General features: G+C 40.8%; 1 protein-coding gene across 8 annotated transcripts in view; it reads left to right on the plus strand.

Annotated features, from left to right (window-relative positions):
* Positions 1-16,090, plus strand: part of LOC125463330 (non-muscle caldesmon-like) — a 194,853-nt gene that overhangs the window by 170,584 nt on the left and 8,179 nt on the right. For 4 of the 8 annotated variants that reach the window (XM_048554514.2, XM_048554513.2, XM_048554516.2 and 1 more), the window contains 2 exons: positions 491-586; positions 10,397-10,486. In XM_048554514.2, the coding sequence (XP_048410471.1) occupies positions 491-586; positions 10,397-10,486 (186 nt within the window). Of the gene's footprint in view, positions 1-490; positions 587-7,565; positions 7,681-10,396; positions 11,024-16,090 lie in introns of those variants that run through there. The other 4 variants (XR_007249814.1, XR_007249813.2, XM_048554517.2 and 1 more) reach the window with 4 other exon arrangements.

Raw genomic sequence — 16,090 nt, forward strand, 5'->3', positions numbered from 1 at the left:
GCAGAGCCTTTTAAGGTGCTCAGGTCAGGAATAGCTGACTCATGGCCAAGAAGAACTTGATGTAAAATCAGCAGTATCTATGATAACAATGTAAAGAACTAAATTCTTGAGCTAATGTTTTTTGCTCCCATTTCAAAAGGGCATGTCCCACTCTTGAGCTACTGTCAAACAACTTCACTGCAGAATGGCGAACCAGATTACTCCCTTGTTATAATCTCGGATTTCTAACAATTTTTTTATTATTTGGAATGAAAGATATCTGACGATAGTAGGTAATGTGCGGTTGTACTTGATTTCTGCATTATTCCAAGTATTTGAGAAAGATCAAAGCTAACATGATTTCATTCATAATGTGCACAAAATATTTTGGGAAAAGGAATGTGTTTTTCCACTGTACTGGGTATTGTGGGGTTGAGTTTTTAAATCCTATTGAAACTTGCATGCACACTTGAAGCTTCACAAGATTCTGTTTTATGGCTGTCCTTTGTAGGAGGTAGCGGGTCTGAAAGTTGGCGTTGCCGGTCGTATCAACCAGTGGCTCACCAAAACTCCTGAAACAAACAAATCACCTGCAGCTAAGCCCTCAGTAAGTCGCCCACCTCTTCACTGCTTTTCAAAGAAGTTTCTCACTTCAGAAAAAAAACCAGTCAGCTGCAATACTAGAATGTCCCTCATTGAGCCAGTTTTGAAAACTTGGCCTCGAATGAACTTGATGCCTGAGTTTGCTCAGGTTGGCAGTTTTTTCACAATTGCAGCCAGGCTGCATAGATAGGAAAGAAGATTGACTGGGAGAGGATCGTTATGCCAGGCTATATTACCTCTGTACAAATCCTGGTAAGTGCGTCTATCAAAGGTGAGCATTGCAAACCTTAATTCAACCTTCATTCCCCAAGGAAGATAATGTAGAATGGTTAAATTATATCAATTAAAACAATTAGGGAAATATCTGTAATTTAGTACAATGGCACCAAATAAACATTTTTTTGTCGTACTGAAATTGCAAGAAAAAGCATCAAATATCTGAGTTTTTGTGCTTGATTTACTTTTCAGCTTATCAACTTCAAATTTGGGATAAGATGTAAATTTGGAAATGGCACTTTCTACGATGTGGAAAACAAATTGTATAGATTTGCAAGCAATTTAACTTTCCAAAAAATTTCATTAGATTTGAATCGAACTGCCGAATTGATTAAGTGTAATATTCACGTATCCATAGTGTCTGTTCTCTGCGCTTAATTGAAACAGTAGGTAGAATGTTCCTGTGTCTTTTTCATTCACATGATGCTACAGAAATATTTTCATATTTTCTGTCTTATTTGATCAGATTGTCTCTGGATAACTCGCTATATTGTAAAGTACTGCACTAAAACAGCCAAGACTGAAGCCCACCATGCCATTTTTTAGGGGTTTACAATAGCCAGCATTCTGATATGTATCAGAACCTGACAATGGTGCATGCTGTTTATAATTCCCATCATTTTTAAAAAATCTTGATATAATACCCACTCTTTAATAGTTCGAAAGAAGGGTCTTTGGATCTGAAAAGGTTAACTCTGATTTCTCACAACAGATGCTGCCAGACCTGCTGAGATTTTAATTACTGTTTTTGTTCTCCTCTTTTATAGCCTTTGTACTTATTACATAATTGTCAAAGACATTGCTACAAACATGTTTGATGTTACAAATACTAGAAAATAGCACAGGCAATCAGGAGAAACACTAAATTTAAATTAAATATGAATTGAGATGGAATATATTTCTCTAATCCAAAACTGAAAGGTAGTAGCCCAATTCCTTGCCTTACAACTTTGACATAATCATTAAGTATGTTGTACATCCTTGTTGTTATCAGTAGTTAAGATAGAAAATGTCTTCTGGCTGAGATAAAGAAAGGGAACCAGTACCAAACGACTGGCATTGAGCAGTCATGGAGCACGGACTCTTTTTTTTTAAACATAAAAGGTTGCTCATTCGCTGATGAATAGCTTGTTAGAAGAGCTGACAGTAATGAATAAGTAACATGATGGAACACAATTTTTGTAAAGAACATCAAAAGATATTAAGTATTTTATGCTTAAGCTCCTGCAATTTATTCATTGAATGAACTAGGAATGCTCTGATCTGCCCACATGTTCATGAAAGAAATGAATACGTTTACAACAGACCACTGTAATTCCAATAATGTATAGTTAAGCCTTATTAACACAAACTTGTAAAGGTTTACAAAGTAATTCTTTTTATCAAATATTTAAATTAACAACTGAGATCACATCCCAATGAATTCTATGGCACTTCAAAGTCAATTTCAGAAGCTGTCCAGCTGTATTCAAATAGTTACTTCAGCACTGTGATGAGTCACTCAGATCTTCAGTGGTTACATCCCAAACAAGCCTCCTCATAGCACCATTACACCTTCCCAGCCTGACAATATCAGTCTATTCCCTTTATCTTCATGTCGGCATGATAGTGCACCTTAAATGAGCTAATTGCTCCCTGCTTAAACCATTTCATTTAGCAGTGAGCTGTACCTTCTCACCACTCCCTATCTGAGGAAATTCCTTTTTGTGAGTTTATTGATTTTTAGTTGCTACCTGGATTTATCAGACTACTGCAAATGTGTGAATTTCACTGAATGGGTTGGCAATTGATGGATATATTGCATTACAAGATTAAATTCCGTAAGATAAAGTGCTTGTGCAATGTTTCATGAGATATGGAGAATTGGTGCCAATGTCTTTGAAACGGAATTGCAGCCCACATAATTTTTAACACATGAATCAGATACTAAATGAACGAAAAACATTGTGGACTATGATCTGGACACACTGAACAAATGGAATTCACTAATTGCTTGGCAGACCTCAATCAAGAGGCTAAGTGGCTTTCTCCAGTTTTTATAGGAAGTTAGATATGGTGAGTTTTAGGCATGTCTCCCAAGTTCCCACAAAATTTTCCATCCTGACTTCCGAGAAGGCAAAAAAAGACTGAACAGACTTGTGACTGAGACAGACTGGCCTGAGTGGTTTGCTTCAAAATGCAGTTCTAGTATGAATCAGTGTGTTCGTTTCCAAATATTATTGAATTTTCCACTGATTATTCCATCTGGACAGTAAAATCAAAATACTGTAGTGCACAGTGTGATTTGATCCGATCCCACTGACCTCGGCAACCATTTTCTGGCATCACTTCTGCCATGCAAAGATCTAGGATGGAAGAGCCAGTGAATTTTACATTGAGCCTTCTCGTAAATTCCTCTAAGATTGTCTCTGTGTAGCAGGCAAGACTGTAAGTTAATAATAAGTTCTGACCAAAATGGCTTATGAGAGTCTTTTAAAACTTTTAACCATGTTGTGGCAAAACTATGTGTACTACCAAGCACTTCTGTAACCTCATCCAAACCAATGCTCATAATTGTGCACCAATGTTATATTCCTTCCTCCATCATGTAATCGAATGGGATTATGTCCCAGAAATTCAGAAGTTTGCAAAACAAATGTTTTTATTTTTCTACGGATTGAACAGCAATCATTATGTTTTATGTGCAGATTAGATGTTCCTTTTGCTTTATTTTGGTATTTCACCTGAAATACTCACATTTGAGCCGACAGTACATGTTTTCTGTCAATGGAATACCAGTTTTAGAACCTAGCCGTAGCAACAATTGAGGCATATTCTCAGCTCTGTGCATGAGCCAACATCATGCCATTTAAACTTTCAATTTCAACTGAAAAATTAACTTCGATCTCTGCTGCGATGTGATACCGAGAATTTATCAACAAATATTGGTGTACATACACAACGGCAAGTGAACCAGCATTGCTGGAAGTGAGGAGTAGACCAGAGAATAAGCTTTTAAAAAATGGTCTCAAAGCTGCAAGGCTGGAGGAGGCTAAAGCTGGAGGCGTTTGGCATTTGGGAATTTGAAGAGATATAAATTTTAAAATTGAGACATTTTGTGGACTATGTGCAAAGTTGATCTCCAAAGGCAGGTGTAATGGGTGAGTGGCATATGTTGTGAATCAGAATATAAGCTACTGTTTTGGATGAGCTCATGTATGTGAAAGGTGAAAACTGGGTCATCTAGGACATCATTGGATTAGTGAGGTCTCAAGGTAACAAAGGCACTGGCGAGGGATTTAACCGTAGATGAGCTGAGAGCAGGGTGGAAAGGGACAAGGTAATGAATGTGGAAGTCATGGTGCTGATGCAGATACATAGTCACAAGTTCAGCTTGAAGTTAAATACAACATCAAGGTTGCAGGTGGTCTGAATCAGACGCAAACCATCACCAGAAAGAAGGTTAGAGGCAGTGGCTGGAGGATGTGGTGGTGACCAAAGAGTGTGGCTGTGGTCACCCTGATATATAGAGGAAATTTCTGCTCCAGCCATTACTGGATTTCAAGAGATACAACAGCAGGATCAGAAAGGGAATGGAGATGTCGCCATGGGCAACAAACATATGCAATCTGATGTGTTTCTGGATGTTGTACATATAAGGTGAGAAGTAGAAAGGAACTCAGGAATGTGTCATTGGGGAACTTCAGACATTCTGCTGTGGTTGCAGGAAGAGAAGCTATTTCAGTTCATCTTCTGGCTGTGACTGCATTGATAAGAATAGCACAAAGGCATGATGGCCCCACTCCAATGGATGGTGTTGGAGGAGGATAGTGCAGTCAACCATGTTAAAGTTTTCTGGAATGGATATACTGGTATTGATATATTGGTATTGATCAAGAAGCACGAGCTTGTGTCACACTAATGCAAGGTATACTTTATGACGTAAATAAGAGGACTGCATTGGACCAGGAAACCTGATTGGTGGAATTAGAATGAGGAATTGCTGAAAAGGGACATATGGCTTTTGGGAGGCAATAAAATAGTCAAACGCTTTATAAAGGAAAGGAAGGTTGGAAATGGGGTGGTAAGTTAAAATGACAAACAAGTAAAAGCTTTCTTTTTAGCGGAGGGGTTGATAATGGTAGATGTGAAGGGGAATGATTCAATACCTTGAGGAAACCTTCTACAATAAGAGCTATAACAAAGATTGGGATGAGAAGATGGATAGGCGGTAACCTGGGGTAATACAATCTAGCGAGCAGGGACGAGGTCTCATGGCTAAAATGAGCGTCGCTAAAATGTGAGGCAAATTACTGAAGCTTTTGGTCTTGCACTTGTCTGGAAAAACTCAAGAATGCCAAATTTCAGACAATCATAATAACTTATCTGACAGGAGAGAATTGGCAATGCATTCATGCACAAGGGCCCATTGTTTGTAAACGAAAAGAATATCTTCAAGCCTTTCACCGTTTTTAAAAATTACCCTGAGTCACGTGGATACCATAAATCCATAAGATGTTGGAGCAAAAAATAGGCCATTCAGCCCATCAAGTCTGCTGTATCATTCAATGAGATTATGGCTGATCTGATAACCGGCAAATTCACTTTACTGTCTTTTCCCCATAATCTATGACACCCTTACTGATGAACTGTTTACCTCGACCTTGAATATACTGAAAGACCTGGCCTCCATAGCCCGTTGCAGTAAAGAATCCTATAGATTCATTTCTGTCTGAGAGAAGAAATTCCATCACATCTCTGTCCTAACTAGATGAGTTCTTAGTCTGAGATTATGCCGTCTGGCCCTAGACTGTCCCACAAGGGCAGACACATTTCTGTTATTTGCTGCATTGCAACATCTCAACCAGTCAAAGTTGCATCATCAACAGGCCAGCATCTGTTTCTCCTGTGACATAAAGAGTGATCATTTGAAATCAGGTAATCTTCCATTTGTTCTGATCAATGCAAGAGGAATAGGTGCAGCAATATTCAAGGTCTGAGCTTCTTTGAGAACATGATGAGAAATAGGAAAAAAGATAGCATTCAGGGCAAGGCCTCAGGGATAAGGGAAATTTTGCCCAGTGTGCTGGGGGTAAAGAGTGAGAAATGGCAGACATATCTTTAAGTGAAAAAAAACTTCACAATAGTGAAAGTGCTGGTGTCTGTAAGGGATGCAGTAATGTAGTACTGATCTGCACTGTCTGAAGTGCCCAAGAGTGCCCGTAATGCTTGATTGAAGCTCAAGGTATTATTGCATTCTCATGGCTCTATTGTTTGCCATTATACCTCTGAAAATTACTGCTGATAGATTCATTATTCCTTTGACCTCCATTCTAATGATGGAAAAGACAACTGCTGCACTGCCGTAATGTAGGCATTAACTTGTGCCGTGTCACACGGCCGTGAGTAACCTTTGTTCTGTTGCTGACTCACTTTGTTCTTTGCAATCTACAGTATACCGATATTTACTTTTATGCTGTATTTCGATGTGAAGGAATAATAATCAGTGTCCATATTTTGTATATTTATGTCTCAGTCAGATATTCCTGTAAATGATTAGGGTGCAATTGGCTGTAGGAGTTAAGTTGAAGTCTTGATTACAAATCACATACATGAGGACTTAAGTACATTCTCTGCGACATTTTGGTGTAATAATGGATACATTTAGCTGTGAAGAGTATATAATCTCAGACTGAGAGCAGGGGATCATGAGTTACATTCCTGACTTTAACTGCAGCTTCAACTTGACTACTCCAGTTACCTGTATTTTTTTCTAGTTGTAAATTGACAGCAGTGAAGCTCCACCTCAGAGAAGGAGGAGAGTAAATTCTAACAGGACCAGTTCCTTCTTGCAGAAGTCAATCTGTGATTGAGGGAGGGGCTGACGAGGCTGGGGCTATTTCCCCTGGAGTTTCGGAGGCTAAAGGGTGAGCTTACAAAGCTTTATACAGTCACGAGGGGGTATGGATAAGGTGAATAGCCAAGGTATTTTCCCCAGGGCAGGGGAGCCCAAAACAAGAGTATGTAGGTTTAAGGTGAGAGGGGAAAGATTGAAAAGGGACTGAAGGGCAACTTTTTCAGGCAGAGGGTGGTGCATGTGTGGAATCAGCTGCCAGAGGTGGTAGTGGAAGCAGGTACAATTAAAACACATCTGGACGGGTACATGAATAAGAAAATTTTAAAGGCATATCCCTTTAAAATGGGAGTAGATTAATTTAGGATATCTGGTCAGCATGAACAAGTTGGACCATAGGCTCTGCTTTCATGCTGTATGACTGTATGACCAATCAAAGGCACCAATGGGTCATTAGCAAACTGTATCTGTCCATTTGGAGGGTTCACATTGGTGGAGAAGGAGAGATGTGACAGCTCTAAAAGATATACTGTTGCTAAAAATAAGGTTTAGTTTGAATTCTTTTTCACAACTGTAAGCAATAATGAAACAACAACATGAGAAAAAACAACTGCACTGCCTGTGTAATTCCAGAGTTGTTTATAGTATCTTCCACAAGAGGGAAGCAGCCTACCTCCAGAGAATCTCAATTAGACTGCAAGACACTTAACACATTACTCATGGCCAACTTCATAGAATGAAACTTGTTTCCTTGCTTCGAAAGTCTATGTCTTACAAATCTCTGTACTTATCGACAGCTGTGCTATGCTTGTTTAAGACACAAACAGCTTGTGTGAAGTTAATAACCTTTGACCTCTCCTGTTCTCTTGACCAGTTGGTTCTCCCACTTCCTTTCTTCGTGCCTTCGTTCCTTTCTATCGGGTTGGGATAGCTTCTCCTTCTTTCTTTCTTCTACTTCCGGGTGGTCAGGGACTATTGTGAATAATCAGGTAAACCTGTCTTTTTTAAATATATATATATATATATATACTTTATCTGAGGTTACAGTTTTATTGATTTGTGATATTATTTCTACTCAAGAAAGATGGATACACCCAACATGAATCCTTCGCAATAGTGAGACGCTGTTAATCTCCATCGCAATATTCCTCCACCACAATATTCCTGTGTAACAAATGGTGCCAGAATGAAGAACAAACCTCCTCTATTATAGTTGTATCAATTGGCTTGGGTGAAATTCACTAGTAGTATGTACCTTTTGTTGATATTTCCCACTTGGATCACTTACCTGATGTTAAAAAATTGCAAAGTACTGAGAATCTTTACATCTGTAGGTTGGGGAAAGTACATTCAAAATTTCGAAGAATGGGGAGTGGGGCAGCACAGTGGCTCAGTGTTTAGCACTACTGCCTTACAGAGCCAGGGATCCAGGTTCAATTCCACCCTTGGGTGACCGTGCAAACTCCACACAGACATTCTCCCCGTGTCTGCATAGTTTTCCTCCAGGTGCTCCAGTTTCCTCCCACAGTCCAGAGATGTACAGGCTAGGTGAACTGGCCATGCTAAATTGCCCATAGTGTTCAGGGATGTGTAGATTAGATGGATTATAGGGGGCTGGGTCTGGGAGGGATTCTCTGAATGTGGGCTTGTTGGGCCCAGGGGCCTGTTTCCACACTGTAGGGATTCTCTTCTATGAAATATTGTTCAACGTTTTCTCTTTACACTAATAGAGAAATAAGAAACAATTTGATTTATCTCTCCAAATCATCTTTGCTAAACAATGCACCAAGGTAAGTGGTGCTTCGCTGTTGCATGGAACAATTGGTGGAATAGTAATGCCTCAATGAATAACATTCAAAGTCAGTTCAGCTACTATCAGCAAAATTCACCAGCCAAGCCATACCAGAGGATGTAAGTCATCTCAGCCAAGATTTTAAGTATATAGCTCAAAAAAGACAAAACAGTGCAGACCTGAAAACTGAAGCTGAGGGTTGTGCTGGAGAACATTCTACGGATGACCTTAGAGGATGCAGGGGAGAGAGCAATCCTACAATGCCATCAAGAAATTTCAAGGAAACCAATTTCAATCATCTTTTTATAAATTGTTCCTACCAAGCCAGTAAAAGTTAAAGTCAACTAAGATGAATGAACCGTGTTGCTGGTTTATTATCTCACCCAGTTCTGATCCTTTTTTAATATAAAAAGGATTTCCTTTTAATCAAAAACATAACAATCATAGAGTACAGATAATTCTCTTCTGGAATTAAGTACAAAGTGATCGTTGAATAGTTTCCAGAAGTTAGTGTTTCCGTTTTGTATGGGTTTGGCAGTAAGTGCCTACTTTGGTGCACTGGAAATCATACAGTAAAACACTTAGAAAGAAAAGCATGAATTTATCTGGAATATTTCACAACTATCAGATACTGCAAAGCACTTTTAAGTGTAGTCACAGTTCGTATACAGTCAGTTCCCACAAACAGTAATATGAGGATGACCAGTTAATCTGTTTTAGTGATGTGATGTTAATTGACAGATAAATGTTGGTCAGGATTATTGCTCTATTATTCTCTGAAATATTACCATGGAGTTTTTTTTTCCATCCCACATGAGGGGGTAATTGAAGCTTCAGCATAAACATCTCATCCATAAAATGTCAATGCAGCTGCCCGCCCCTCTGTTGTGCCTTGTGAGTACCAGCTTTGATTTTGTTCCCAAGTCTTGGCATGGGTCTCAAACGCACAACCTTCTGATTCAGTGACAAGAAAGCTACCAACTGAGCCATGGTTGTCATACATTGAACGTCTAGTCTGAAGGCAAATATAGGGTAAAGAGCATTGTAAGTGTGGAATTGTGCAGTGAATTCTCATTTTATTTCAAAGCCAAATTTAAAATCTCTGATCTATCATTATAGTCATTAAAACAATCCACACCCTTCATGTAAGTTTGTATATATCTTTCTAAAAGCTTTCTACCTTACTCCAATTACTTCTCTTCTTTGATGCTGCTTCAGGTAAAGACCACTTCTCTTGACTTCATAAATATTCAGTTGCAAATCATAATCTGCCGTCTGCTGTTTTACCCTGTATATTTTATTACAAGAAGGATTGGCATTGATTTTTGACATGCTGCCTGGGTATGGAGCAGTTTTTAATTCTCCTCTGATGTAGACATAAAAAATTAGTGATCCACAACAGTAGATTTTAAGCTCTGTGAACTGATTTACTGTTGATGTATTATTAAATCTAAAGCAGCATTAAGGAGAATAAACTGTTTTGATACTGCAACATAACATCATTTGCTGTCCTCTCTAATGTGTGTGCCTGATATGTTCAAGAAGAATTACAGAAGACCAATTTTGAAAGACAGTGATATCTAACGAAGTTGCCCATTAGGTATCACTGTCCCCATGAAATGTTAATAATTGTTTGTTTTAATACACTTTTCAATTGATTTTTATTTACTAAAGTTAATAATTTGAATTTAAAAACACAAGCGATGCCTGGTTAATGGAAACACACTTTGTTTTGTTTTCTGTTCTCTTGCTTTACATGTGCACCAAAGGCAAAATTATAGCCTACACTGAATGCTTGTCACTGTCACCAAATACTGAAAGAATGTACTATATTTTGGTTCATGCATTATTTTGATTAATCTACAATTTTCTCATGACAACGCCTTACAATTTATTTGTACTTTTTGTTCTAGGATGTGAAGCCGGGAGACGTATCAAGCAAACGGAACTTGTGGGAGAATAAGACTGATTCTTCCAATGGAAAAGCAGCCACCCCATCTAAGGTCATCATTGGATAGGAACCATCTCTCTAGATACATACACATTTCTCCATTAAATTTTAATGTAAACTGTTACATCCCCGGTTTGACTGTAACAAAACTGTTCACCCGGGAGCTATTTAAATGTTATTAGTTGATATCCAAATATTATGCTGAAATTTGTTGATGTTGTTCCTGTAACTTATCAAAAAATTGTAAAATTCTGATTGGTGGCTTGTGCCTAAGACTGATGAGAGGAAACCTGGTTACTAAAGAGTGAAATTGGTATCAAAGTGGTATCTTCAAAATCTAAAATTTCTATTTGCTAAAACAGAGGTTGCTCTAGAGCACCACAGCCTCATTGAATGGAGCTGAACTGAAATTTCAACTTTGATTGTTCCTTGAACTTAGCCACTCTGTGTTGGTGAGTGTTGCTTGTTTGAATGCAGCCAATCATGCAATGCATTGTGTGTATCCACTGAACTGCTGTTTCACTAAGTGCAATGTGTTATAGTTCAAGGTGATCACAATTCTTTCAAAGGATTAAACTGCTCTACTTTCTACCCTGTTTTCTAAGGCTGGCTTTCAGCATCTGGGACTCTAGCCCAGAAATGTTTCCTCTCCTGGCCTTCAGTACTCTGATCCAGCTCATAAGTACATATGTGAGCAACCAGAGATGCCTTATTCTGTAGGCTTCCCCTGCTGGGCTCCAGCAATGAATCAGGCCTCCTTACTTGGGCTGGTATACATGTGACTACAGACTCATAGCAACGTGGTCAACTCTTAACTACCCTCTGAACCGATCTAGTGAGCCAATCTGTTCAAGTGCAACTAAAGGATGGGCAATAAATGCAGACATTTGCCAGTGATGCCTATGTTCCCCACAAGAATTGAAATTAAACCTCTGCCCAGAATGTTAGTGAGAAAAGAAAGCTAACAGAATAGGTGTCTACCATGATGTATGCAATGTTTTGATGCTTATAAGGCATGTGTAACTACTGCATCAACTGTGTGCCTAATTACCAGTCTCACAAAGGAAGGATCAGTCAGTGAGGTGTTTGTTTTATCCCAGCAAATACTATGTAATGAGGGTCCCTCCTTCCCCACACACCCTTAGTTGCTTACTTGTGGTGTAAGTCTCAGCCATAAGCAGTGTGTGTTCATTGCTGTGTTCAGCTTCTCCTGTCGCTGGTGTTTCTTTGTGGGAAGGGGCAAATAATAGGGAGTATAGTGGCTTTCATTGACTTAAAATCATTATGAGGAATGAGGAGGAGGATGCATTTGACTAGGACTGGGTGGGGGGGGGGTAGAATTGATGATAAAAGAGAGAAGTGGGGGAAAGGTTTGAATAGGAAAAGTAAGACAAAATGATTTGAGAAAGGAAGGTCACAAGAATTATTATGGGTTGGCTTGACAAAGAGAGTAAAGTAGGAAATGGTTGCTATAGAGATGAGTAGAATATAGGCCAAAGAGGCAATTAGATGGGAAGGTAAGACGTATGACCTCACCAGCAGTAGTTGCCAGAGAAGGGGAAAAATCTTAGAAATTAAAGTGGGTGGGAACAGGGAAAATTAAGCGAAGCAAAGAGGGGTAAAATACAATAAATGATGTGAATCCGCAACAACATTGGAAAAAGGAAGATGAATTCTGAGACAAATATTTGGCAGCAAGGGAGATAGTAAAATTAATGAATGGGCAGAAACTGGAAGCAAAGTTTTTGTTGGGGGAAGGTGATAGAGTGGTATGGGTAGGAAGTTGAGAAATATTTTTGGGTGGGGTCGGGGTTAGTAATGCGGTGGATATCATATGAAGCAGTAGCTCATTGTGTTAACACCAGGAGAGAAAGAATAACTACCAGAAGCTGTAAAATTGGCACTAAAAACCTGACTAGAAAATCTTCTGTAGTTGTCTAGAAAGTCATTACTTTAAAGAAAACTACACGACGGTAATAATAACAACAAACTAGGAGCGGGAATGGGCCAACTAGTCGCTTGGGCCTGTTCTAGCAGTTAGTAATCTGGGGTGTCTGCCTATCCCAATATTGCTTCACCTCCTTGTTTAACCTCAGTCTTACACATATTCAAGGGGTCAGTTTCCACCACTATGTTAGCTAGATTAAATACCTGTGTCAAGAAGTGTGAACAGGGCCAGTCACTGTTTCTCTGGTATCTAACTCCATTACTTGTACCTTTTGATTGGTAGACAGCCTGGAACAACTTCTCAGGAGCACAAAAGCTGACGTTTCGGGCCTAGACCCTTCATCAGAGAGGGGGATGGGGGGAGGGAACTGGAATAAATAGGGAGAGAGGGGGAGGCGGACCGAAGATGGAGAGTAAAGAAGATAGGTGGAGAGGGTGTAGGTGGGGAGGTAGGGAGGGGATAGGTCAGTCCAGGGAAGACGGACAGGTCAAGGAGGTGGGATGAGGTTAGTAGGTAGCTGGGGGTGCGGCTTGGGGTGGGAGGAAGGGATGGGTGAGAGGAAGAACCGGTTAGGGAGGCAGAGACAGGTTGGACTGGTTTTGGGATGCAGTGGGTGGGGGGGAAGAGCTGGGCTGGTTGTGTGGTGCAGTGGGGGGAGGGGATGAACTGGGCTGGTTTAGGGATGCAGTGGGGGAAGGGGAGATTTTGAAACTGGTGAAGTCCAAGCGGAGGCTTGGGGACCGCTTTGCAGAAACCAAGCGGAGGCTTGGGGACCGCTTTGCAGAAACCAAGCGGAGGCTTGGGGACCGCTTTGCAGAACACCTCCGCTCAGTTCGCAACAAACAACTGCACCTCCCAGTCGCAAACCATTTCCACTCTCCCTCCCATTCTCTTGATGACATGTCCATCATGGGCCTCCTGCACTGCCACAATGATGCCACCCGAAGGTTGCAGGAACAGCAACTCATATTCCGCCTGGGAACCCTGCAGCCATATGGTATCAATGTGGACTTCACCAGTTTCAAAATCTCCCCTTCCCCCACTGCATCCCTAAACCAGCCCAGTTCATCCCCTCCCCCCACTGCACCACACAACCAGCCCAGCTCTTCCCCCCCACCCACTGCATCCCAAAACCAGTCCAACCTGTCTCTGCCTCCCTAACCGGTTCTTCCTCTCACCCATCCCTTCCTCCCACCCCAAGCCGCACCCCCAGCTACCTACTAACCTCATCCCACCTCCTTGACCTGTCCGTCTTCCCTGGACTGACCTATCCCCTCCCTACCTCCCCACCCACACCTTCTCCACCTATCTTCTTTACTCTCCATCTTCGGTCCGCCTCCCCCTCTCTCCCTATTTATTCCAGTTCCCCCTCCCCCCATCCCCCTCTCTGATGAAGGGTCTAGGCCCGAAACGTCAGCTTTTGTGCTCCTGAGATGCTGCCTGGCCTGCTGTGTTCATCCAGCCTCACATTTTATTATCTTGGAATCTCCAGCATCTGCAGTTCCCATTATCTCTGTAACAACTTCTGATGGGATCTATGCTGATAGATGAAGGATAACATTTATGCAGTCAAGTGCAGATTACATGCAGAAAATGTTGAGTAACTCACTTCACTCCCTCCCCCTTTCTACTGATCTTTAGCAGCATCACCAGCTTTAAGACTCCCCACCATCAATATCTTGGGAATCGTCATTGACAGCTGATGGATCCGACATCTTGGCCAAAGACAGATTACTTTATGATAAATGTATGACCTCCTACCCTGTAAAACTTGCATGAATTCCCATAATGAATAAAAATATTTAGCAAATGGAACATCTTATGCCTGATTTTGCAATAAAGGCTTCTACCCTGCCAGTATCTTGTCACTGGTGCTGATGAGGATAAGCTACCTTGGTGTTTTGGAAAGGCTGAGACATTGTAGTTTAGTTAAGAGTACCTTTGGGATGGGAACAGTAAGGTCTTGATATGGCCATCAGCTGTCCCTTGATTCCAGGATGACCGCTACATGCAGCCACAGGTTTCTGCGATGGTTCTTCAAGTGACTGAACGGGTTAATTCTCAACCCACACATCTTCAAGCACATGGAGCAGGATGTGCAATCTGGACTGAAGGTTTTTGTTTCTTTGTCTTATAGCCTTTGCACCACTCTGCCCCATTAAAACTTTGGGACTCGATGCGATGTAGCTTGGTGTACAAGTTGTTGCTATTTTGAACAACTGGTAGCAAACCCCTCCCAGTCTTTAATGTCAATGCTGCCATGCTTCATGGGAAACTTCAGAGTGTCTTTGAAGTGTTTTCTTTAATGTCCTATGGAACATTGACCACCTGAGAGTTGAGAAAATAGGCTGCAGCAGGGAGGTGGTTTTTGGCCAGTTCAACACAGTTTCTGGTAAATCGAAGCTGATTTCTGCCTAAATGATTGTAGAGTTGGCTTTAAGACAGATGCTAATATTTGATCCAGTATTCTCAAACTGAATCTGGATGATGCAGCAGAGATGTTTTTGATGGAATTGCTCAAGTGCTGTTGTATGTTTCTGATTCACAGAGTGGGTCTCACTGTAGATCAGGAATGTGCTGATGACAGTGGCTTTGTTCATTAAGACTGTGTTCACTTGTAGAGATTTTTGTTGTCAAACACTTGTCACTGTTATGCCTAGAAGGCTGATCTGTCACACCTGCCCAGTGTTGAGTCTTCTTTGTCCATGGTGGTCTTCTGAGAGAGCTGCTGTGTATCAAGAAATGCCAAGCGTTCAATATATCTGAGAATCTCTCCTTCAACAAATGTGAGAAGTGCGATTTTTGCCTGGTTAGGTGTAAGTTGATATGAGGCTTGGTTGTGCTGCATTCCAAGTGTTGAGCAGTTATCAGAAGTTGAGGATTAGCCATTAGCTATTGAATAACAGAGCAGAATCAATGGGCTGAATGACCTATTTCTGTTCCCACATCTCCTGATCATATGGACTACAGCAGTCTATCACAGCTGCCTTTATTTGATATCTCAATTCAGAAACTGAGTTGGATGTGTGAAAGTTTTCCAGTTGACCCTGTCCTCCTCAGTCAGGCTGTTTTGAGGCTGAGACATTGATCTTTTCTCTCATGGATTTTTGGACCTTATGTTGTCATGGTGCTAGTTTATCACTAATTGAACAAGTCTTTGATCTATCCAGTAGACATCAATCTCCTGCATGGATCAAGTGATACAAATGACACCTAGATCATTCATCCAAAAAAAAGACATTACCCAGGAGGTGCCAGTCATTTGATCCAGGATGCCTCCATGCAGTTTTGTTTTCTCGTCTGCCTCAAAGCTAATGACAAAATCCTATTGGCTATAGCTGAGCTGTAGGTAAATATCGTAAATCTTTCATTTAGACAGTTGAGATTTGGCAGTGCACCCAAGATTGCATTCCTGCTGGAAAAGTGGATTCCATGAGCATGAGAGTTTCTGTCAGCCTTTTCTTTTCATTAGGACGTTTATCCCCTTGCTTGTCTCCCTGGCTGCTTCTCTGCAGCAAGGCAAATTCACTGAGGCCTCCTAACGATTTCTTTCCAGATGGTTGAGATTGATCATGAGTGGTCTAACATGCCAAGTTTCAAAAGTTAATGTTTCCTTTCTATCTTTCACCACTAAGCTAGGAGAAAGCAAGACAGCCTATTCCTATCCCCCTGCTGTTTAGGGTTAAGCTTAGGTTTTCCCAAAGAGGA

This window comes from Stegostoma tigrinum, chromosome 25 (genome assembly GCF_030684315.1).
Source record: "Stegostoma tigrinum isolate sSteTig4 chromosome 25, sSteTig4.hap1, whole genome shotgun sequence".
Lineage (NCBI taxonomy): Eukaryota > Metazoa > Chordata > Chondrichthyes > Orectolobiformes > Stegostomatidae > Stegostoma > Stegostoma tigrinum.